Source organism: Mesoplodon mirus, assembly GCF_964341445.2.
Source record: "Mesoplodon mirus genome assembly, chromosome: 11".
Taxonomy (NCBI): Eukaryota; Metazoa; Chordata; class Mammalia; order Artiodactyla; family Ziphiidae; genus Mesoplodon; species Mesoplodon mirus.
The window spans coordinates 90,410,690-90,434,002 of NC_138987.1; the positions used below are offsets into that span (position 1 = coordinate 90,410,690).

General features: G+C 38.9%; 1 protein-coding gene across 1 annotated transcript in view; it reads right to left on the reverse strand.

The window, feature by feature from the left end:
• Positions 1-497: 497 nt before the first annotated feature.
• The window catches only part of DERA (deoxyribose-phosphate aldolase), a 103,233-nt gene continuing 80,417 nt past the window's right edge, over positions 498-23,313 (reverse strand). The window contains exons 7-9 of the mRNA XM_082634934.1: positions 6,335-6,447; positions 1,727-1,876; positions 498-1,420 (exon numbers count right to left, since the gene is read on the reverse strand). Coding sequence (XP_082491060.1) covers positions 1,364-1,420; positions 1,727-1,876; positions 6,335-6,447 — 320 coding nt within the window. The 3' untranslated portion in view covers positions 498-1,363. The remainder of the gene's footprint in view (positions 1,421-1,726; positions 1,877-6,334; positions 6,448-23,313) is intronic.

Below are 23,313 nucleotides of genomic sequence, written 5' to 3' on the forward strand. Positions count from 1 at the left end.
AGACAATAAAGGAACCGGTAGCCCACAAAGCAGATGACCATTCCCCATAGCTGACCGGGGGCTCCGTCTACGTGTCTTTGGGTGCCGGGAGACAGTTTTACGTACCTGGGGTGACTGCACAGACTCAGGAGCCAGACTGCCTGCCTCAGCTTGATTCTTGACTCTGCTAATTCTGAGCTCTGTGACCTTTGGCAAGTTGCTTAAGCTCTCTGTGCCTCAGTCCCTCATCTGTATAAAAGGATGATAACATCAGTACTGACTGCTGTGAGGATTAAAAACCTTACTGTATTAACCTTACTGTAACAGAGATTAAATAAGGGTGAAATAAATTGATATACATAAGGAGCTTGGCACATACTAAGTGCTGTTAGTGTCTGCTGTTTCTCCCCTATTCACTCTATCAGAGAAAGTTTCAGAATATAGGCATAAGTTGTATTTATTAATAATGTACTGAGATGCTTTATCTGAGATAAATACCCAAGGACTCTACTAGAACGTCATTGATAAAACCTCTTTATATGTTTAATGGATTAACTTTTCAATATGTGTTATTACAATGGAAAGGTTTTTTAAAAATAAACTACAGGAATTTTTTTAATTAAAAAATTCAATGATATCCATAGTTTCACATAACAATGACAGAAATTTCATTAGCAAAACAATTAGTAAAAGGGCGTATATGCTGCAAAAATTAAAGACGGATTTTCAGGGCAGGAAATTAGTGCTGAGTAAGTGAATCCTGAAGTCAGTGGGAGAACAAGAGCGGTTCAGGGGTGCTGCATTTTCTTTTGCTACAGCATGGTTCTTGGGCAAGTCAACATTTTGCTTCCTTAGAATTTAATGTTGTCAAAGCTATCATTAACAATTTACTCAGGGCTTCCCTGGTGGCGCAGTGGTTGAGAGTCCACCTGCTGATGCAGGGGACACAGGTTCGTGCCCCAGTCCGGGAAGATCCCACATGCCGCAGAGCGGCTGGGCCCGTGAGCCATGGCCGCTGAGCCTGCGCGTCTGGAGCCTGTGCTTCACAATGCGAGAGGCCACAACGGTGAGAGGCCCGCATACCGCAAAAAAAAAAAAAAAAAAAAAAAAAAAAAATTACTCAGAGTTCTTAAGAGAAAACCTTCACAAAATTAACAATGGAGATCTTCTAGTAATCAAGACCATTTCAGACATGCCTGAAACGGGGACCATGTGTGTACACACCATGTGTGTACCTGGCTTTTCCCTTTCATTCTTTGAGTTAAATTCAATGGAAATTTTAAGGGAAAAAAGTCAGTTACCTATTCCCTCATTTTTTTAATGAAATAATTTTAGCAATCACGCAGAAAAATAGTAAAGGACTTTTCTGGAGTTCGTCACTGATTTAAGACATAGGAAGATCATGATAAGCTGCATATCTTCCAGTCACTTGATGGTATATCTGTGGGGAAAGCAGAGTTTAACTAGTCATTAATTATTGTATTACTATACATATCAATTAATAATTACAGTATTACATAATAATTTTAGTTAACATTTCATTATAAAGCCCCACTGTTATGCACTCAGCAGAATCTCCATCCAACCTATTGAGGTGGAGGTTTGCTTGGAAGAAGGCAGAGGCTGTGTACAATGAGGTCATCAGATGAGTTTTCATCTACAGTTCTCACAACCCAATAAGTGCCTTTTTATTTCTTTCTCAAAAATACTTGTCAGTTTGTTCCAAGGACAACGGGTTGCTCCTCACCTGCCTCTCGATGTCCGCGAGCAGAGTGCTGGCACCTATTCGAAAGAGTTCTGGCTTCAGCCACTCATCCCCTAGCTCCTCCTTTATAAGAGAGAGCCATGCAAGGGAGTCCTTCGCGCTGCGGATGCCTCCTGCCGGCTTAAAGCCTATCTAAAAGGGGAGGTGGGAAAGAAAGCAATGTTTAGCATTGTTATTGGGTTGCTTTAAAAACTGGTCCTGTGTTGGGCTTCCCTGGTGGTGCAGTGGTTGAGGGTCCGCCTGCCAATGTAGGGGTCACGGGTTCGTGTCCCGGTCCGGGAGGATCCCACATGCCCGGGAGCGGCCGGGCCCGTGAGCCATGGCTGCTGAGCCTGCACGTCCAGAGCCTGTGCTCCGCAACAGGAGAGGCCACAACAGTGAGAGGCCCACATACCACACACACACACAAAAAAAACTGGTCCTGTGTTAATACGGGGTCTCCATCCTCTCTTTTCTAAAGCCTATTTTTGCGTGTCCCCCCCGCCCCGCAAAAGACCTTAGAGCACTGACTCATGCCCATTTACACTATAAAATGACTTTTCCAAGATTAATGGGAAGAATGTCACTGCCTCTGAGACACTAATGAGAGTTAATAACCCTCATTAACATTTCACTTACTGGAAAGTCATAAACCTCAACCATCTAGACCATAGCTGTGAACCTGGGATAAACAAGAGAGGTGTCAATAAACAGGAAAACATATCACAAAAGCCCATTCATTCTCCGTTTCTACCAGGAGGCCAGAAGAAATGTACACCTTTCAGCCCCCCATCCTGAGCTGCAAAAGAGACATATGTGGATTTAAAACAAGAGGAGAGACTCAGTGAGGCCACACTGAACAAACTAGCAGAAACCAGCAAGGAGAGGTGACAGTTACTTTAATCAACTTAACTGCAGGGACTCTCTTTCTAAGTTGTAAGTAGACCAAGTTACATAAAGCAGCCGAACAGTTTAAAAAGCACAGGTGAAAAAGACGGTGTAGGGGACCTTTACACTTCAGTAGTCTCTGAAGGTGACCACAAAACAGCACAATTCGGCCAATATCTGATGTTTACAGATGATGCCCCTGGGTCCATTCGAAAATGATAAACGTGTCCTATATACAGTAAAACCTGCTTCTTTGGATATACTTGTCTCAAGAACTTGACTATCCGGTACAGTAAACACCCAAAGCCCAAGAACTAAAGCTCAGGCCTTCGACCACTCAGAGTCTGGCTGCTCTGACAGGTGGTACCAGCAGGGGGTGATTGCTAACAGAATGCCAGAGAAGCGCCACGATAAATGAATGGTCCCATTATCAACTTGTAAAAAATGATTAAACAGAAACCTTGATTAAATAGAGTCGGGAGACCAGAAGCGGGGGGTTCTTACTCCTGGATAACAGAGGCTGACAGGAAGAAGAAAGACTCCTTTTCTGCAAAGGACTCAGCCAGTGAAAAGCCCCGGACTCCTTGCTTAGTATACGCTGTCTTCCTTTTCCTCTTTATAAAGCACGTTTCTTTCCTTGCCCTGCAGGGACTCGCATGTGGCTCGCCATGGTGGCTGATCCAAAATAAGCCTATCTGTGGTGGAGAAATAGCTAGTGGTCTACTTGCTTTAGGTCAGCAAACCCAACCCCGAAACTCCTAGATAACCTGGACTCCACCACCTCCCTCACATCACATCCAGTGACCCACCAAGTCAAATCTCACCGATCCCACCCTCTGACCTCGTCTATCTCCACACGTACCTTCCTCTCTACTCTCCCTTCCACTGTTTTAGTTTAGACCCCCGTCAGCCCTCACTGGAACATCGGGAGAAGCCTCCTAACTGGTTTCCCTGCCTCGGTCACACATCACACAGCTAAGCAACAGCCATGCAGAGATTCTAACCATATCTGCCTATCGCTCTGGAGCCCAAGTGACCCTGTAAGAGTGACGGGAGGGACTTCCCTGGTGGTGCAGTGGTTAAGAATATGCCTGCCAATGCAGGGGACATGGGTTCAAGCCCTGGTCCGGGAAGATCCCACATGCTGCAGAGCAACTAAGCCCATGCGCCACAACTACTGAGCCTGCGCTCTAGAGCCTGCGAGCCACAGCTACTGAAGCCTGCGCGCCTGGAGCCTGTGCTCTGCAACAAGAGAAACCACCGCCATGAGAATCTCATGCACTGCAGCAAAGAGTAGCCGCAACTAGAGAAAGACTGCATGTAGCAACAAAGACCCAACACAGCCAAAAATTAAATAAATAATAAAATAAAATGGAATTTCTTCAAAAGAACAATTAAAGAAAAAGAGTGAGGGGAGGTGTGGGGAGTAGGGGGAGATAGGTAGAGTCAGGTTATTTATTGAGATGAGGCAAAAAAAAAAGAATAAATTTTAGCTCATATTAGCATACATGTTAATCACAGGAGCATTTTCTGTCAATTAGGCAGTGCTGCATATAGATTTTTCTATACAATTCAGTTGTGTCAGCAAATCTATTTGGCAATGTTTCGAAAGACAGTTTCTAACGTAAGTTTATCCTTTTTTTTTTTTTAAGGGAGAGAATATGGAAAACATAAATCTGCAGTGAAATCAGCTATGAAATATCAAGCCTCTGCTTCTCAAGAGTGACACTAATCATGGTCTGGAAGGCGGCCTGTCACATTTTAAAACACCCCTTAAATCAATGATGTGGAAGCTTCACAGTTTAAGGGCTGCCCGGGCAGCTTGTCAACAATCCAAAAAAATGCCCCTGATTTGCAGATACACACACACGGGTCCTATGTGAAACCAAATGTGATCAAGATGAATATGAATTGACTTGTACCTGTTTCTCAATAAAACCAGGATGAACTTTATTTATTAGCTGAGGAAAGGGGGGATACAATTAAAACAAAAATAATGAAAGACAGCAAAATGTTCCTCCCTCACTACCCTGATCTAGAACACTGAACACTTAAAACTTTTATTGAAATTCTTGTGTAAGGGCTCTTTTGAGAAGGGGCATGTTCACTTTTGTATAGGTTAACATAGCACACAGGTAACGACTCAATGAATGTTTACTGAAAACAAAACAGGAATGGGTCCCCACTGAGGAATTTTAGCCCCAACTATGGAGCTTATGAAACGCAGAGATGCCTGAAGACTGATCCAGGATTGCCGGGGTGAGGACCCAGGCATCTGGAAGTATAAAAAGCTTCACATCTATTGTGATGTTCTTTGGCTGAGAATAAGAACCACTGATCTAGGGAGTGGTGATGGTCTCATGTGGGGGGCCAAAGCTGGAGTTCTCATTTTTACAGCTTTTCTTATATATATATATATATATTTTTTTTTTTTTTTTTTTAATTTGGACCATTGCAGAAAGGCTACCAAGTAGAGGTTACTCAAGTTGGGTTAACTTTCATATGTAGGTCACCGTGTAGATATTTATCCTATTTGTACTCTTCTAAGATATGAAGGTATTCTGAAGGAGCAAATGCTGCAAGGAGTTCATTTCCTCTCAAACCCAGGTACCTTCTTAAAAAGGTCTCCGATTCCAAAATAAACTGAAATACAGTCACATATAAAGTCATCACAACCAGCTGGCAAAGGATTAAAGTTCTTTTTTGGGTTTCTATTCAGCAGAAATCAAGAGATTGGTTTTAAAAGATGCCTTTCAGGAAGGGAAAGTCTCATTTAAAAATAAAAATTACCTTTCTCGCCAATGATGTTAAAAAAAAAAAATCCTTTGAGATAATTTGCAGCTAAACAAGCAACTTGAAGTGAAAAGGAAAATCCAAACTCATTTAAAAAAAAAACACCTCATACGCATTTTTCCTTTTAAATTCATGTTTCAAAAAATATGTATTATTTTTCGAAAAGCTGACAAAAGCGAGCATATACCCTCCTCAGCTTAACAGTCTTCCAAAGAGCACCTCCAGCTGCCATAAAACGCAAAAATGGATATTTAATTCAAGAGCTATATAACGTCTAGCTACCTTTTCCCTGCTGTTTCACAGCATTTCATTATTTTGTTTAATAAGTTCATCTCCTCGAGAATTTTCTCTTCACCTCATATTATTAAAAGTAATAAGTTTTTCTGGACCGGGGGTTTCCCAACAGAAAAACCAATTTATGTGTGTCCTTCAATAATGACAGGAAAAGATTATTTCCCATTATATTGCATACTTTTCATATCACCACCACAGCTTATCATTCAATAAATGTTACTCTGCAATTCTTTCCATTCCTCAGAAAGTTTAATTTCTGCATTAACCTGTTTTCTCTGGCCAACGCCTTACCAGAAAGCTTCTGTGTTGCAGCAGAATTAGTTCGTTAAGGAACCCATTTAGGAATCTCTCGTCAGTGATAAAACTGTCTTCGGTTAATAAAAGGACACAAAGTGAGTTTACACCTTGATCACACATCCTAACGCCCACACTCATACTCACTTTCTGTGAATCGCACAGTTTCCCCCCGAATGTTTTCTTTTGTAGTGAAAGGTAAATTAAACGTTTATCTTAATACAGGTAACACACTCGCACCATCTGCCTATAATGCCTATCAAGACAGTTATCATGGCTGTGACAAGTATTGTAAATAAAATTATCTTTACTCCAAAGAAAGATTTGCTGGCAATAATATACCTTGTTTCCAGTTTTCCAGAAGAAATCTCTAATGGCCCGTAGCATGACTATAGCTACTGGGAAGGTGGCATTTACTGTTTCTTTTCCAGTAGAGGTCTTAATAAAATCTGATCCTAAAACAAAAGGAAGAAAAAACTCCATGTTAATTAAAAAACTTATTTTTTACACTTTTGAGTCGGTGGAAGAAACGAGTTGTGTAAATTCTTTTTCCTGAGGAACACGACTTTATTTTTCATCAATTATTTGAAAAACTAAAACCAAATCTCTCTTTAAAATCATTCTGTCCACACTTTTTTCCCCCTGACCATACGATGGATTAAATTAGGCACCAAATGGATTCTCACTGATCCCTGGATCTCTTGTCTCTATATTTCCATATCAGCAATTAAAACCAAGTTGGTTTATTTAATGCAAAACTGAGAGGAATAGAAACAATTTCATGCCCTGTGCTTAGCATCATATATCATAACATTTTACAACAAAACCGGAGGGCCTACTCATATTCTTACGTGTGATAGAAAGTTCACAGTACAGCTGTGACAACACAAGGAGAACCACCATTAGCTGATTCCTATTGCATTGTTCGTTAACGAAAGCTCTGTCTTCCAACCAGATTGTGATTTTCATGAAAGACACCATGCATTTTCAACTTGCAAATATCTTAAACACTTCCTGTCTCTCAAATGTATCTTAAACCTATAGATGTAGGTTTCTGCTGAATAGAAACCCAAAACAAAATAGCACAAGGAGACAAAGAGAGGATAATGATAGTTAAGAGTCACTGAGTGCTGTGCACTATGCACTAATCTAGGTGCTTTATAAGTACTGACTCAATCGATCCTCACAATAACTGTATAAGTACTAATATGATCCCCATTTTTAAAGAGGAAATGAAGGCACAGAAATATAAAGTAACTTGCTTGAGGTCACACAGTAAGGGCAGGGGGTAGGCAGAATTCTAACCAAAGCAATATAGCTTAACCCATGTGCTATAGAGTCTCTAAGAAACTTACTGAGGGTCACACAGTCAGACAGCCAAACACAGACTCCATCCCTCAGGTGGTGAACCATCCTCGCAATGCTCCATGCAGACCACAGATCAGCAGCACAGGCACTACCAGGGAACGTGTTTAAAACGTAGACTCTCGGACTTCCCTGGTGGCACAGTGGTTAAGAATCCACCTGCCAATGCAGGGGACACAGGTTCAATCCCTGGTCCAGGAAGATCCCACGTGCCGCAGAGCAACTAAGCCCGTGCGCCACAACTACTGAGCCCACGTGCCACAACTACTGAAGCCCGCGTGCCTAGAGCCCATGCTCGGCAACGAGAAGGCACTGCTATGAGAAGCCCGTGCACTGCATCGACGAGTAGCCCTCGCTCGCTGCAACTAGAGAAAGCCTGCGCACAGCAACGAAGACCCATCGCAGCCAAAAATTAATAAGTAAATTAAATAAATTTTTTTTAAGTTTAAAAAATAAAAAAAAAATAAAATGTAGACTCTCAGGCCCTACACCAGACCAACTGAATCATAATCTTAATAGAAACAAGGTTCTTAGGTGATTCCCGGGCCAGTGCATGGCCCTCGCGCAAGGAATCTGTGGAACTCTATGTAAGGCTAATCTCTGAGATTCTCCCAGGTCTGTCAAAGAAATGGTCAAAAGAAGTGGAGACAAGAAGTGGCCAAAACTTTCCCCTCTGGTTTCAACTGCAAAAGACACGCCCAGGACTACCCTGTGGATAGAAAGGTTCAAATCAACACGCCTTCAGCAAGCACACTGTGTGAAAGGCACAGTGGGAAATATAAACACAAATCATTCAAGCCCTTTCCCTCAAAAGCATACATGCTATGAGCAGGTATAGAGGAAACATAAATCCTGGGTAATCACTTGATGAGCCAGAAGTCAGGAGATCTGGTTTCCAGCTCTGCCAGATACTGTATTTACCTTGCAAATTCCATCGCCTAACCTTTCTCATTTATAAAACATGTCTGGAAATTCTTACTTGCTTCATAGTGTTATATGAAGAATCAAAAGAGACAATCTCTGTGAAAAGACTGAAAACTGTCAAGTGTTATACAGACAGAAATGGAGCAAGGACCTAGGTAGGGTTGCAATCTGTGTAAGAACCACAGGAATTCTGACCTATCCAAGCACATCATTGGAAGCCTTCTTTCCTTTGGGCCTGTAGGCCCATTTGGGGAAATGGAGATGTGCCTGTCATGCCTGCATTCATTCAAGAAGTATTTACTGAGTGCTTACTATGTGCTGGATTCTGTACTACATGCTGGGAACAGATCATGACACAAAACCAAGTTCTTGCCCTTGTGACTAGATTCTCTAGAAGAAAAAGACAATAAGCAAAGAACTATATAACAAAGGCCAGGTGGAGTGAAGTGTGGTGAAGAAAAATAATGCAACATAATGAGAAAGAGAGCGACGGATTTGGGGAGAGGTAGCTGTATTTAAATAGTTATCATAAAGGCATCTCTGATGAGTAAAATTCAGAGACTGATGAAGGGAATCTGTGAAAAGAGCACCACAAGCAGGGAAACAGCAAGTGCAAAGGCCCTGAAGTAGGCATGTGCTAAGTTGATGAATGAGTGAATAAATGGGACTCCACAACCAATGCCTGGTCCCTACAACATCAGAAATAACACGCAAAGAGAAGAAATGAAAGCCCGCAAATAGATGTAAGAGGCGAGAGGAACATTACTAAACAATTCACACTGAAACCATGATGTGTTTTCCTAATAGGTGACACTGTCTTCTGATTCACTAGAAGGCTTTTGGGTACAACACTGGATCTATCTGAATTCTTCTAAGCATCTCAGAAGAGAAGATCATTAAGACAAAAGACCAAGGCCATATTTAGAGGCCTAAAAAAAAGGTATGGTCACTTAAAAATCACACCATCTAAAGTTAACCAAAAGAGCCAAACTCCCTTGTGGAGGAGACTGTCTTCCTAATACACCTAGAAGAAAACACCTACCATGGTAGCAATAGCAGCCCAGGAGCTGTAATGGTGGCCTACACATTGTTAGTGCCCCTTTCTTGATTGTATTGTCTGAAGACAGGTGCTATACCTTTCTTGTGCACTTCTGTATCCCCAGAGCGTGACACACATGAGAAGCTTAATAAATTTTGGATGGGTGGATGGGTGGGTAGCCACAGTTACCAAGAAAAAGCAAATTATAATATTTTCCATGTTTAACTGACTAATGGGGAAAGGAAGACAGTTTGGGGTTTCATTCCAGTCCCAGTAACAAAATTGGTCAGGTGGCTTAGAAGAAAATATCATTTTATTTATTTATTTTAAGTTCAGAACAGATTTAGATCTACAGCAACATTACGAGGACATTACAGAGAGTTCCCACATACCCCACACTCAGTTTCCCCTATTATTAGCAACTTATATCAGTAAGGTACATTTGTTATAATTAATGAACCAATATTGATGTATTATTATAACCAAAATAATACTTTATTTAAATAAATAATACTTTATTTAGATTTCCTTAGTTTTACTCAGAATCTAATTACATCCAGGGTACTATAATACATTTGTCATGTCCCCATAGGTTTTCCTCCTGGCTGTGACAGCTTCTTAGACTTTCCTTATTTTGATGACCTTGACAATTTTAAGGAGTACTTGTCAGGTATTTCATAAAATTTCTGTCAACTGGTATTGTCTGACATTTTTCTCATGATTACACTGGGGTTACATGTTTTTTGGGGAAGAAAACCACAGAGGTAATGTGCCATTTTCATCACATCACATCAAGGGTACATATTAACAATATCACTTCCCACTGTTGAAGTTGACCTTGAACACTGGTGGAGGTGGTATTTGCTAGGTTTCTCCAGTGAAAAGTCACTCCTTTCCTCCTATTTTCCATGCTGTACTCTTTGGAAAGAAGTCCTTAGTGTGTATCCCACACTTTAGGAATGGGAGCTGCAAGCCACTTCCTTCAGGGAGGAGCAGTTACATACATTCTTTGGATGTTTTTGCATGGGAGACTTGTCTCTTCTCCATTTATTCATTTATTTATATGAGTATAGACTCAAAGATATTGATTCTTTACTTGGGTTTATAATCCAATATTACTTAATTTATTTTGTTGCTCCAATGGCTCTAGGTTTGGCCATTGGGAGTTCTTTTCAGTTGCTTCCTGTTTTCCTTTGACACACCACCATAATGTGGATTTTTTGTTTTTTTAAGCACTTACTTTCTGGTTACCAGATGCTCCAGGCTCGTCATATATGTTTTCCACCCCAGTCCAAGAATAAGCCATTTCTCCAAAGAGCCCTGGTTCCTTTTATTGGAAAACAGTGTTAGAAACTAAGATCTTGGTGGTGGGTGTACTCATTGCTATTGTAAGGATCTTGCTTTTAGGCCTTCTCAGCTGACTGAGCAAAGAAAAATGTGTGTGTATATTCTAACCCATTTATATACACATATATATTTACAATTCCATATTTAACTATCTACGTTTATATTAAACTAAAGACGAGTTATACTGATGCCTCCAACTCTGACCCATTACAAGGATTGTTCTAGCCCTCTCCCCTTGCTTATCTGTAAACTCCCACCCCAACAGTGAGAACCTGGTACCCACCATCCATGATCCATTTATTTAATTGTGCACATCCAGTATGCATGTATCGTGTTCTCTGAATTGTTAACCACACCATTATGGAAAACCACTGCATCAACGACTGTCTAGTGCTAATGTGCAGTTTCATTGGCCTCTAAGCTTTACAGACTAAATTCATTTATAAAGATATGTAGCTCAGCACCTTTTCTCCCCCCTCCTTCAGTGAGGCTGTTTTGTACATTTGTAATACAGTTTGATTCTTTGGCCACAGTGTGCATTCCATCCTGGAATCCCCTGACCCCCTAAATGGCTGTGTTCATTTGCATACATTAAGGTTCACTCGTCGTGAATCTTCTAATGGTTTTGAAAAATGTATAGTGTTATATATCCATCTTTACAGTACCATACAGAATACTTCCACCACTCTAAAAAATCCCCTATGCTTCACATTTTCATTTCCCCCTTACTCCAGCAATCACTGAACTTTTTACTAACTCAAAAGTTTTGCCTTTTCCAGAATGTTATATAACTGGAATCATGCAGCCTTTCAGACTGGCTTCTTTCACTTAGCAACATGCACTTCACATTCACTTCTGTCTTTTCCTGGCTCATTTCTTTTTATTGATAAATAGTATTCCATTGCATAACTGTTCCACCATTTGTTAATCCATTCACCTACTAAAGGCTATCTTGGTTGCTTCAGTTTTTGGCAAATATGAATCAAGTTGCTATAAACATTCATATGCAGGTTTTCGTGTGGGCATAAATTTTCAAATCAGTTGGGTAAATAACTAGGGGGGAAATTGCTCGATTTTACAGTAAGACCATATTTAGCTTTGAAAAAAGCTACCAAATTATCTTCCAATGTAGCTACACCATTTTGCATTCCCAACAGTAACGAATGAGAGTTCCTGTTGCTCTACATCCTCAGTAGCAATTGGTGGTGTCAATTTTTGAACTTTAGGCAATCTAATGGGTATGCATACAGGTCAAGTACAGATTGTATTTTGTTAGATTAGATTATACCTAAGTATGTCAATTATGAATTACTCTTGTAAATGGTAGTTTTCTTAAATTTCAAATTCTGTTTGCCCATTACAGTAAACAGGAAAGAAACAGACTTTTGTGTATTAATCTTCTATCACGAAACCTTGGTAAACTCACTTCGTAGATTCAGGAGTTTGTTGTTTTGGAGAGGTTTTCTCCATAGACAGGGAGGTCATCTACAGAGAAAAACAGTTTTATATCTTTCTTTCTGTATTAATATCTTGTGGCTATTATAACAAACTTGGTAGCTTAGAGAAAAAGAAATTTATTCTCTCACCATTCTGGAGGCCAGAAGTCCAAAATCAAGGTGTGAGCATGGCTGCCCTCCCTGTGGAGGCTCTCAGGAGAACATGTTCCTTGTCTCTGCAACTTCTTATGGCTGCCAGCATTCCTTGGCTGCATCACTCTAATCTCTGTCTCCACCTGCACATTGCCTTCCCTTCTGTGTGTGAGCTTAATATTCCTTTGCCTCTCTCTTATAAGTACGTATGTGATGGCATTTTGAGTCTACTTGGATAAGCCGGAATAATAACTTCATTTCAAAAGCCTTAATTTAAACACATCTGCAAAGGCTCTTTTTTTCCCCCTCAAAAAAGGTAATATTCACAGGTTCTGGGGATTAGGATGTAAACCTATCTTTGGGAGCCATTATCAGTCTACCACACTTCCCAATCTTTATACATTGTATTTCCTTTTCTTGTCTTATTGCACCAGCTAGGACTTCCAGTAAAATGTTGAGTAGGAGTGGTGAGAAAGAATATCCTTCCCTGTTCTTAGAGGGGTCTTAGGGGAAAAGCATCCAGTTTCCCAGCATATTAGCTAAAGTCTGTTTGTAGATACGTTTTATCAAGCTGAGGCGGTTCCCTCTATTCCTAGTTTGCTGAGAGATTTTATTATGAATAGGTGTTGGAATCTGTCAAATGCCAAAATTGTACCAATTGATATTGGCATACGTTTTTTTCTTTTTTTAGCTTGATATGGTAGATTACATTACATTGAGCCAGACTTGCATATCTGGAGTAAATCCCAGTTGGCTGTGGTATACTATTCTTTTTATACACTGGGCTCATTTTGCTACTATGTTATTGAGGATTTTCACATCTATGTTCATGAGTGACAATTATCTATAGTTTTTCTTTCTTGTAATGTCTTTATCTAGTTTTAGTACTAGGATAATGATGGTCTCACAGAGTGAGTGTTCTCTCTTCTATTTTCTGGAAGAGACTGTGGAGAACTGGTATTATTCTCTTCCTTAAATGTTTGGTAGAATTCATCAGTTAAACCATCTAGAGCTAGTACTTTCCTTTTTGGAAGGTTTTAATTATTTTTCTTTAATAATTATTAAAGTATTAAATATCATTATATTATTAAATAAATAAGCAAATTTATTATTTTATAACACTATAATTAAAACATTTTATAAAATAAATAAAATTAAAACATCATTAATAGGCATAGGCCTATTCAGACTATTTCTCTCTGTGGGAGTTTTGGTTGTTCATATCTTCCAGGAAATTGATCCCTGTAACCTACATTATCAAACTGTGGGCAAAGAGTTGTTCATAGTATTCCTTTATTGTTCTTTTAATGATCATAGGAACAGTTATGAACTCTTGTTTCTAATATTAGTATTCTCTCTTTGATTCTTGGTTATTCTGACTAGAGGTTTATCAATTTGATTGATCTTTTCAAAGAACCAGATTTTAGGGTTTTAAAATTTTCTCTATTGTTTTTGTTTTCCATTTTATTTCATTTCTGCTCTAATTTTTATTTCTGTTGTTCTGCTTGCCTGAGACATATAAATTATGGTTCTTTCTCTATGTCCTAAGGTAGAAGCTGAGATTATTGATTTTTGATCATTCTTCTTTTCTAATATATGCATCTGTTATAAATTTCCTTCTAAGCTCTGCTTTTGCACCATTTCACAAATTTTGATGAGTTGTATTTTAATTTTCATTTAATTCAAAAGAAATTTTTTAATTTTTTCTTGAGAATGTCTTGAACTATATATTATTTAGAAGTATGTTGTTTAATTTCCAACTATTTGGGAGATTTTCAGCTGTCTTTCTGTTATTGATTCCTAGTTTAGTTCCACTGCAGTTCAAGAACATACTTTGTATGGTGTCTATTCTTTTAAACATAAAGTGTGTTTTAAGAGCCAGGATGTGTCCTTTCTTGGTGAATGTTCCATGTGAACTCGAAAATATGTATTCTGCTGCTGTTGGACGGAGTTCTCTATAAACATCAATTTGATTATGTTGATTAATAAGGCTACTCAGGTCAACTACATCCTAGCTGATACTTCTGCTTTCTTGAGCTATCAACTACTGAAAGAGGGGTCTTGAAGTCCAACTATAATAGCAGATTTGTCTATTTCTCTTTTCAGTTCTACCAGATTTTGCCTCATATTTTGATGCTCTGTTGTTAGGTGCATACATGTTTAGGATTGTTTAGGATGTCTTCTTGGAGAAATGACACCTTTATTATTATGCAATGTCCTTCTTTGTCCAACCCCTGAAAATGTTCCTTTTTCTGAAGTCTGCTTTGTCTGAAATTAATACCCCTACTTCTGCTTTACTCTGATGTTAGCATGGCATATCTTTCTCCATCCCTTTACTCTGAACCTTCAAAGTCTTTATATTTAAAGTGGCTTTCTTACAGATGACATATAATAGGGTTTTATTTTTTATAATTAATTATACCTTTTTCTATTTGTTGTATTTTTTATTAATTGTTACACCTTTTTCTACCTTCCCTGGTTTTAACTGAGCATTTTGTATGATTCCATTTTATCTCCTCTCAGCATATCAATTATACTTCTTTTGTATATTTTTTTAGTGGTTGCCCTAGAGCTTTCAATATACATTTTTAACTAATCTACCTTCAAATAACACTATATTGCTACACAAGTACTGCAGTTACCTTTCAACCAAGTATTCCTAATTTCTCCCTCCTATCCCCTATAACACTGCTGTAATTCATCTTCACTTATCCATATGGTATAATCTTTAAACAGTTATCTTTTAGATCAACTGAGAAAGAAACATAATTTCTTTTTGTTCTTCACTTATCCTTTCTCTGACAGCCTTCCTTTTTAATGTAAATCAGAGTTTCTGACCTATATAATTCTCCTCCTTCCAGAAGAACATTTTAACATTTCTTATAGGGCAGATCTGCTGGCAATGATTTCCCTCAGTTTTTAATGTGTCTAAGCCCTTCACTTTTGAAGGGTAATTTCACTGAATATAGATTTTTAGGTTGGTGGGTTTTTTTCCTTCGATACTGTAATTATTTCACTCTACTTGCTTCTTGCAGACACGGTTTCCAATGAGAAGGCCACTGGAATTGTTTCCTTTTCCTTTTCTCTGGCTTTTTTCTGAAATTTTCTATTTGTCTTTGGTTTTCTTCAGTTTGAACATTATATATCTAGATGTAGTGTTTTTTGTTTGTGTTTGTCTGTTTGGTTTTTGTTTGTTTGTTTGTTTGTTTGTTTGTTTGTTTTGCTGTACGCGGGCCTCTCACTGTTGTGGCCTCTCCCGTTGCGGAACACAGGCTCCGGACGCACAGGCTCAGCGGCCATGGCTCACGGGCCCAGCCGCTCCGCGGCATATGGGATCCTCCCAGACCGGGGCACGAACCCGTATCCCCTGCATCGGCAGGCGGACTCTCAACCACTGCGCCACCAGGGAGGCCCCTGTCTGTTTGTTTTTGATATTTATTCTGCTAAATGTTTGAGCTTCCTGGATCTGCAGCTTGGTATCTGTCATTAATTTTGGAAAATTCTTGGCTATTATTACTTCAAATATGCTGTCTACTCAATTTTCTCTTTCTTCAAGTATTTCGGTTACATGTGCCACACCTTTTGAAGTTGTTCCACAGTTTTTGAATGTTCTGGTTTTTCTCATCCATTCTTCTCTTCACATTGCAATTTAGGAGATTTCTTTTGACCTATCTTCATAGTCACTGATTCTTTCCACAGCCCTTTCCAGTCTACTGATAAGGCATTCTTCACTTCTGTTTCAGTGTTTTTGATTTCTAGCATTTCCTTTTGAGTTTTTCTTAGGGTTTCCATTTCTCTGTTTATATTACGTATCATTCCTTCATGTTGTCTACTTTTCCCATTCAAATCATTAACATATTAGTCATAGTTATTTTAAATTTCTCTTTCTGATAATTCTAACATATCTGTCATATTTGACTGGTTCTGTTTGTCTCTACAGATTTTTTCTTGCCTTTTAGCATCTCTTGTAATTTTCTTTTTAATATTTTTTAATTAATTAATTATTTATTTATTTTTGGCCACACTGGGTCTTCGTTGATGCATGCAGGCTTTCTCTAGTTGCGGTGAGCAGGGGCTACTCTTTGTCTCAGTGTGCTGGCTTCTCATTGCGGCGGCTTCTCTTGTTGTGGAGCACGGGCTCTAGGCACGCGGGCTTCAGTGGTTGTGGCACGTGGGCTCAGTAGTTGTGGCTCGTGGGCTCTAGAATGGAGGCTCAGTAGTTGTGGTGCATGGGCTTAGTTGCTCCACAGCATGTGGGACCTTCCCGGACCAGGGCTCGAACCAGTGTCCCCTGCATTGGTAGGCAGATTCTTAACCACTGTGCTGCTGCGGAAGTCCCTCTCTTGTAATTTTCTGTTGAATGCCAGTAGTGACTTTAGCTAATAGGAATTGAGATAGATAGGACTTCAGTGTGAGATTTTATGTTAATCTGGCTAAGAGTTGGGCTGTGTTTAATGTCTGTTGTAGCCACAGGTATTGGAGACCTCAAGTCCTATAACATCCTGGGTTTTGTCTCTCATGTTTACTTCAGGCTTCCTAAGTCTTCCTACTTAGAGACAGGCTATGTCTTTTAGCTATGTCAGCCGTAATCCACTGGATTACTAGAGCCCTATTGCTGTGATGATAGTGTATGGGAGAGAGGAAGTATTTTATAGTCTTATTAAATTTCAGTTTTTAAGTGGGCCTTTGTCCTTGGGCTGTAACCTTCATAAGTATGTCTTGGCTTTTCTCCCCTACTTTGGTGAGGTAGGAAGACTAGAGTGAAATGCCCTCCCAGTAGGGTAAGGTTCTAATAAAGTCTTCTGCCCTGGAAAGTGGACCTTTGACAGGGAGAATGCTCTGGGCATATTTCATAATGATTATCTTCCCCTTCCCCTGCCACAGCCAAGAGAGGATCTTTCTTGGCTCTTCACTGTGAGAACCTGGGGTTCCTGGAGGGAAAAGCCACAAAAGTGTGGGGGCCACATGCAGCCTCCAGCACTTTGTCAAAATTACCGTGTAAGTGTTCCTACCAGTTTATGGCTCTAGCGGGTAAGCAGATCTCAGCTGTGACTCTCAGGGTCTTCCTGTCTCTACAGATTTCAAGGTGGCATTTTGCCCTGGGACTTAAACTCCTTAATGGGTCTGAGAAAAGTCACTGATTTTCAGTATACTTGGCTTTTCCTTGCTTCAAGGACAGTTATGAGAGTTTCCAAGCTCTTCACATGTCAAAGCTGACACCAGAAGTCCTTAAATTTTAATGCAAGACTTTATTGCCTGGAAATCACATATGGATAAAGATACAAATTATATACAGCATTTACAGTGTTTTGGACAGATGCCAAGTAAGTATTATAGTCAACAAGAAATGGGAAGGTTCAGATTCACTTAGCAAAAACAAGGGAAGGTTTCATAGAATGGGGAATTTGGGAGAGACCTTGAAGGAGAGATAAAATGTGAAGATGAGAGGGCAGATGGAAGAAAACCACCATTAGAAGAAACGCCAAAAGCATAGAATGTGCAAGACACATCCCAACAATAATAAATGGATGCATCTAAGGAATCTCTGTGAGGGACAGGGAGCAGAGAGACAGGGAGTGGTGATATTTGGGGCGCGTGTGTCAATGCGTGTTTTAAAAACTGACTAAAAATCTGTTGATCACCTGAGATCAGTGTTTAAGATACTAAATTGGGTGTCTGTGCTGGAGAGGTTGAGGAAGGACAATTGAGAATCAGAGACCACATAAGAGATTCAAAAAGCAGGGAGGTAGGCACCCCTGGCTATCTCTTTAAATCCAGGAATAAGGCCGAGCTTTAATTACACAAAATACTTTAGAAAGTACACTCGTATTTTACAACTGTCAAAAGAACAATGGATTTTCCAGTGGGACTAGGTAGGCACACACTTTGTTTTACTTACTTTAATATTGCTTCCCTTGCCCCCTCTGCTAAAACAAAATTACCTTAGAGAAATAAATGCTAGATTTCGAATTACCAACACCACAGAGCACCACAGATTCTCCTCAGAGCTCATGTAAATCCAACATTAACCAAGCTCACCTCTGCTCAGCTTGTGGAAAAAAACCTTATGAGAATATGAGAAAATATCTCACAATTAAAATAGCTGTCCGTATAAATGTTCTTTCATCAGTGCCCGTAATTTCAATGAAATAACTAAACTAGGAGATGAAAGGCCTGAAAAGTCAAAAGTAACACATTAAATAGACTAGTATTCAAATGTGATTGGTTGAAATTAAAATTAATAACAAATTTATAGTATGATATTATATTGTATTTTTTTATTTTCCTAATTTGAAATCTCTAGCACAAGACTTTTTTCGTGGTCTAAAGCAACTCAAAGCTTTTCTAAGGCCTATAATTGCAAGTCTCCATGGTACAGTTTCATTAAAAACTTTCATTAAGCAACAGCTGCCCTTGTATACGGTCTTCTAATCAATTCGGTCAAACAGAATGACTTCTAATCAGCTGTTGATAAAAATAGAAGATGAAATTCTAATTCTAATAGATTAACCACAAACTCAAGACAGTCTTCAAAATCCATCTAGCTCTATTCTCCAGTGGATTTAATGACTATTCAGCAACTCATTACTAAATAGAACAAGATGAACATTTTCCAGTTCATTAAAGAAATGTACTATGTATTTTTGCATTGTCCTCATGATTCGTTACAGGGAGTCTTAATTACAAGATAATGGATAATGGTTATTAAATGCAGACTGCAGTAATGAAGCTCTATTCATTTGCGAACCTCAGAGACTGCAAAGAGAAGAAAATAAAATTACTAGCTTCAAAAGATTAACGGATCAAATTATTATTCAATTTTGAAAATCTCATTCAGACTTCATAGAAACAAGAAGAGATTAAAAACTAGTATTAAGACCAAAGTAGTACATTTAAAAAAATAATATCTTAAGGCTATTACTGCATAATAAGCTTCAGATGTGATTATTAGAAAAACATACAGCTAACAATGGGAAAACATACATTTTTATTTCCTGAACAAATCTTACTTATGAATAGGAAGTTACTGGTAGGATCTTAAAGGGCGTCTTGGTGAACATGGAAGATATATGCTACTAGGCTACAAAAGAACAGCACAAAGGAAGGTATTATGAACATTTTATTCCTCACTAATGAAAAATAGGATTTAAAATCAACTGTCGCTTGAGAAAGCTTGTCATTAAGTGGAATTCATGCCAACCCTATAATAAGAGTTTCTGGGCACATTATTCATTAGCACCATGTTTTCTATTGCTCTGTAAGAAACCACCGATTCAAGTTAGCAAGTGAGTTTTGTATGGTAATTCTGACAGTAATTTATACTTTCAATCTGAAATGGGACACTTAAAAAAAACAAACAAATGTACTGTACAAAAATATGAAGCACCCAATTAAAACCACATTCTTAGATATTGTATTCTTTCACTCATCATAGGCTTGAAAATAACTTGGGGTGAGATATAAAGATCCAGACTATGGCTGAAGAACTGGCCAGAGTAAGGATGGAAGCAGAAGGCCCCTGTGGAGATATCAACATGGTGCTCCTGCTCAGTCTGGAAGTACACTACAAAGCCATCCTTATGTGATCCAGGGATACTGGCTAATCTTGTGAAAAGTGGCGGAAATGTTTTCCAGAAGAAAGACGAAAGCCTAAGAAGGAAAGAAAAAAATAGAAACACAAGCTCTCTCAGTTCTTTCCCTCAATCTGAAGAGTGAACTCTGGAAATACTTCTCATTTGGTCCAGTCCATCACGTGAAAAAAGCAACAGAGCATCACAGTTAAGCAGTAAGGCATGTTCAAGCAGAATGGCAATCAGAAAGCAACCACAATCTCAGAGTTGGAAAATATCTCAAATACCCTAAAGGTTAAGATTCGCTCATGATAACCACATTCCTTGCAGTTGCCTTCCCCTCAATAAAAATAAAAATGTGGCCATTTAAAACAATGCAGGGGCCTCCCTGGTGGCGCAGTGGTTGAGAGTCCGCCTGCCGATGCAGGGGATACGGGTTCGTGCCCCGGTCTGGGAGGATCCCATATGCCGCGGAGCGGCTGGGCCTGTGAGCCATGGCCGCTGGGCCTGCGCATCCGGAGCCTGTGCTCCGCAACGGGGGAGGCCACAACAGTGAGAGGCCCGCATACCGCAAAAAGAAAAAAAAAAAAAACAAAACAAAACAAACAAACAAAAAAAAAAACAACAATGCAGGACAGTATGATTCAAATGAAATGCAAGGTGGGAACTGACTATATAATCCTTGGTAATTGACAATAATGTCCCTAGGAGAATATTCTAAACAATTATGGTAACCATACAAAGATATATGGTAGAATGGCTTGACACAAACAAGAGTCCTTGAGCTATGTCTAATATGCCAGAAGTTTCCTTTCACTTCTAAAACTTAGGTTACTTAAAATGAGTTTTAGAACTAGAATAATGCTAGGATGAGTAACCAATCAATGCAAATAACATCTATTTTATAGTGGATTTAAATTGTGTAATTTTTCAAACAACTCTAAATAGTTTTTTTTCCAATTTGATCAAAGGATTATTTAACTCAAATGTTTATAAGACCATACTGTCAGCATTTTGGGCCAAGATGGGAAATGGGAAACAGCAGAATATCTCCTAAACCAACCTCTAAACCTCCTCCAATTCTACCATTGTATTAATGCTCCTGAGGATGTTTCCACATACAGTCAAGAGTTCAGAAATGGGCTTCCTAAAATCATGCTGTCCTTCCTAGTTTTCACCTCTCTCTTTCCTTCTCCCTCCTTTGAGTAAAGTTACCAAGGAAGGAGAGTTGGGAAAGTAAACCCTAGAAGGTTATGTTGTTAAAACAAAAGGTTCTGAAATTAGATAGTGGAGGTGGGTTGCACAACTTTGTGAATACACTAAAAACCCCTGAACTGCACCCTTTCAAGGTGAATTTCATCTTATAGGAATTACACCTCAATCTAAAACAAAAAAAGAAAACAAAGGATGTGTGATAATGACGGAGAAAGGAGGAGAAAAAGGAAAACTAGTACAACTAAACTCTAGGTAAAATTATCAATCAGTTGACAAATTGAGTACATATAATCACTTGTACCCTCACCCCTTTCCTGAACTCACATCTAAAGGCTACTCCCAGTCATCTCCGTAAGTAGTTTCCCACTAGCTCCCAAGTATGACATCCATCAACCAGGCCTCCTCTCTCATCGCCATTAATTACTGTAACATAACATTTAGCCATCACTGGTCTAAACAAATGTAGTTATCAATTAGTAATGCTTTACTCTGTAGATGAGGTTAACCAAATGAACGACATTCATTTTATTGAAGCATTAAACAACCTACAGCATCATGAATGAAGGAAAATACTTCAACACACTTATCATTATAGTTCCTTAAAAAAATTTTTTTAAAGAATGGTACCACCGAGAATTTCACGTGGGCCAAAGAGAGAATTTTGTTTAAAAGACCTTTTACAACCAGCTCAGTGATACCTACTGGTGTCACTGACTCTTATCCTGGACATAGTCTAGGACTGCTTTGTCCAATATAGTAGTCACTAACCAATGTGGCTACTGAGCACCAGAAAAGTGGTTAAGTCCAAACTGGGATGTGCCATGAGTTAAGTCCAAAAATACTCATGGGTTATTGAAGAGTTAATACAAAAAATAAAATGTAAAATATCTCACCAATAATTTTCACATTGATTATACACTAAAATGATATATTGTGGATTTATTGGGTTAAATAAAATATATTTTTATAATTACTTTTACCTGTTTCATTTTACTTTATTAGTGTAGCTATCAAATTTCTTAAAAATTATTTATCTCTATAAGACAGCACTAGTCCAGAGCTTCAACAAGACACCAAAATTTGTAATCACCTTGTGTAGGCTACAATTTGATATCCTTTTAAACTAATATTCTTTAAATGTTGCTTTAAATTCATTTAGAAAAAAAGGCTTAATTCTGCCTAAAAGTAGAATAAGAAGATCCCTGGTAACAGCACTTAACTACATTCTCTCTTGTCCAAAAACTTTGGTTCTGCCCCTCCCGATTTGAATACTTCACTCAGCCAAACAAAAACTCTGTAATTAACTGGACCCATCCTCCTTAGAAAACAGAGAAGATCTGTTTAGGGAACAAAAGAGCATGTCCCTAGAATGTCTTAGGCCCAATCCCAATCACACATTGTAGAGGAATTCTAGTAAACTCTATTTTCTCTGTCTTGAATGTTTTCAGTGTTATGAATGCCTTTTATGGATTAGCACCCCAGGAAACTGGACAGGTGACTAGTCCCTTAATCCTGTCTGAAACTGGCCTTGTTTTTAGTTTTCAAACATACGGGAGTAACTCTAAAACTACACTTACAAACTCATGACAGTGCTCAGTCCAACCACTCTATCCCAACCCTTCGATAGCCATCCAACTAATATTTACTGAGCACCTACTATGTGCTAGTACTGTTGTAAAATGGGGGACACAGCAGAGTACAAGACAAGGCTTTCCTTTATGGGGCTCTGCACCATTAGTGGCAACAACGACTTAGTTATATAAGTTATACCTGTTTTTCTCTTTCTCTTGGTCTGGCTACCTAAAAAAATGTTTTATCTGTCTCCATCACATTACCCTCTTTCTCAGAAAGCTGGTGGCATTGTGAGAAGAAAAAAAAAAAAAGAAAAAAAAAGAGATTCATGACATTAGGCCAGTAGCCTATCTATGGTCAAAAGGAGACACCAAAAATATGCACAGGCATTGTCACTGTAGAGGTATAATAGTTTGGATAAAATAGTAAAATGTTTTAGAGTCAATATAAGATGAAAACATCAATCTATAGATCAAGTTACCAATGCCAAATGCCTCAAAATCAAAATGCTTTCCTTTTGGGCCAGCTACAGCTGAACTTATGATGTAGGGATTTATTATGGTAAGTAAATGTCCCCTACTGATAGAGTAGTTTTAAAGCCATCTTATCTTAAAATGACACAACCATACCTAACACATCTTTTTCTCCTTCCCATCTGCTGGGAGGCAAGAGGCAGATGGAACCTGAATACAGGGTAAA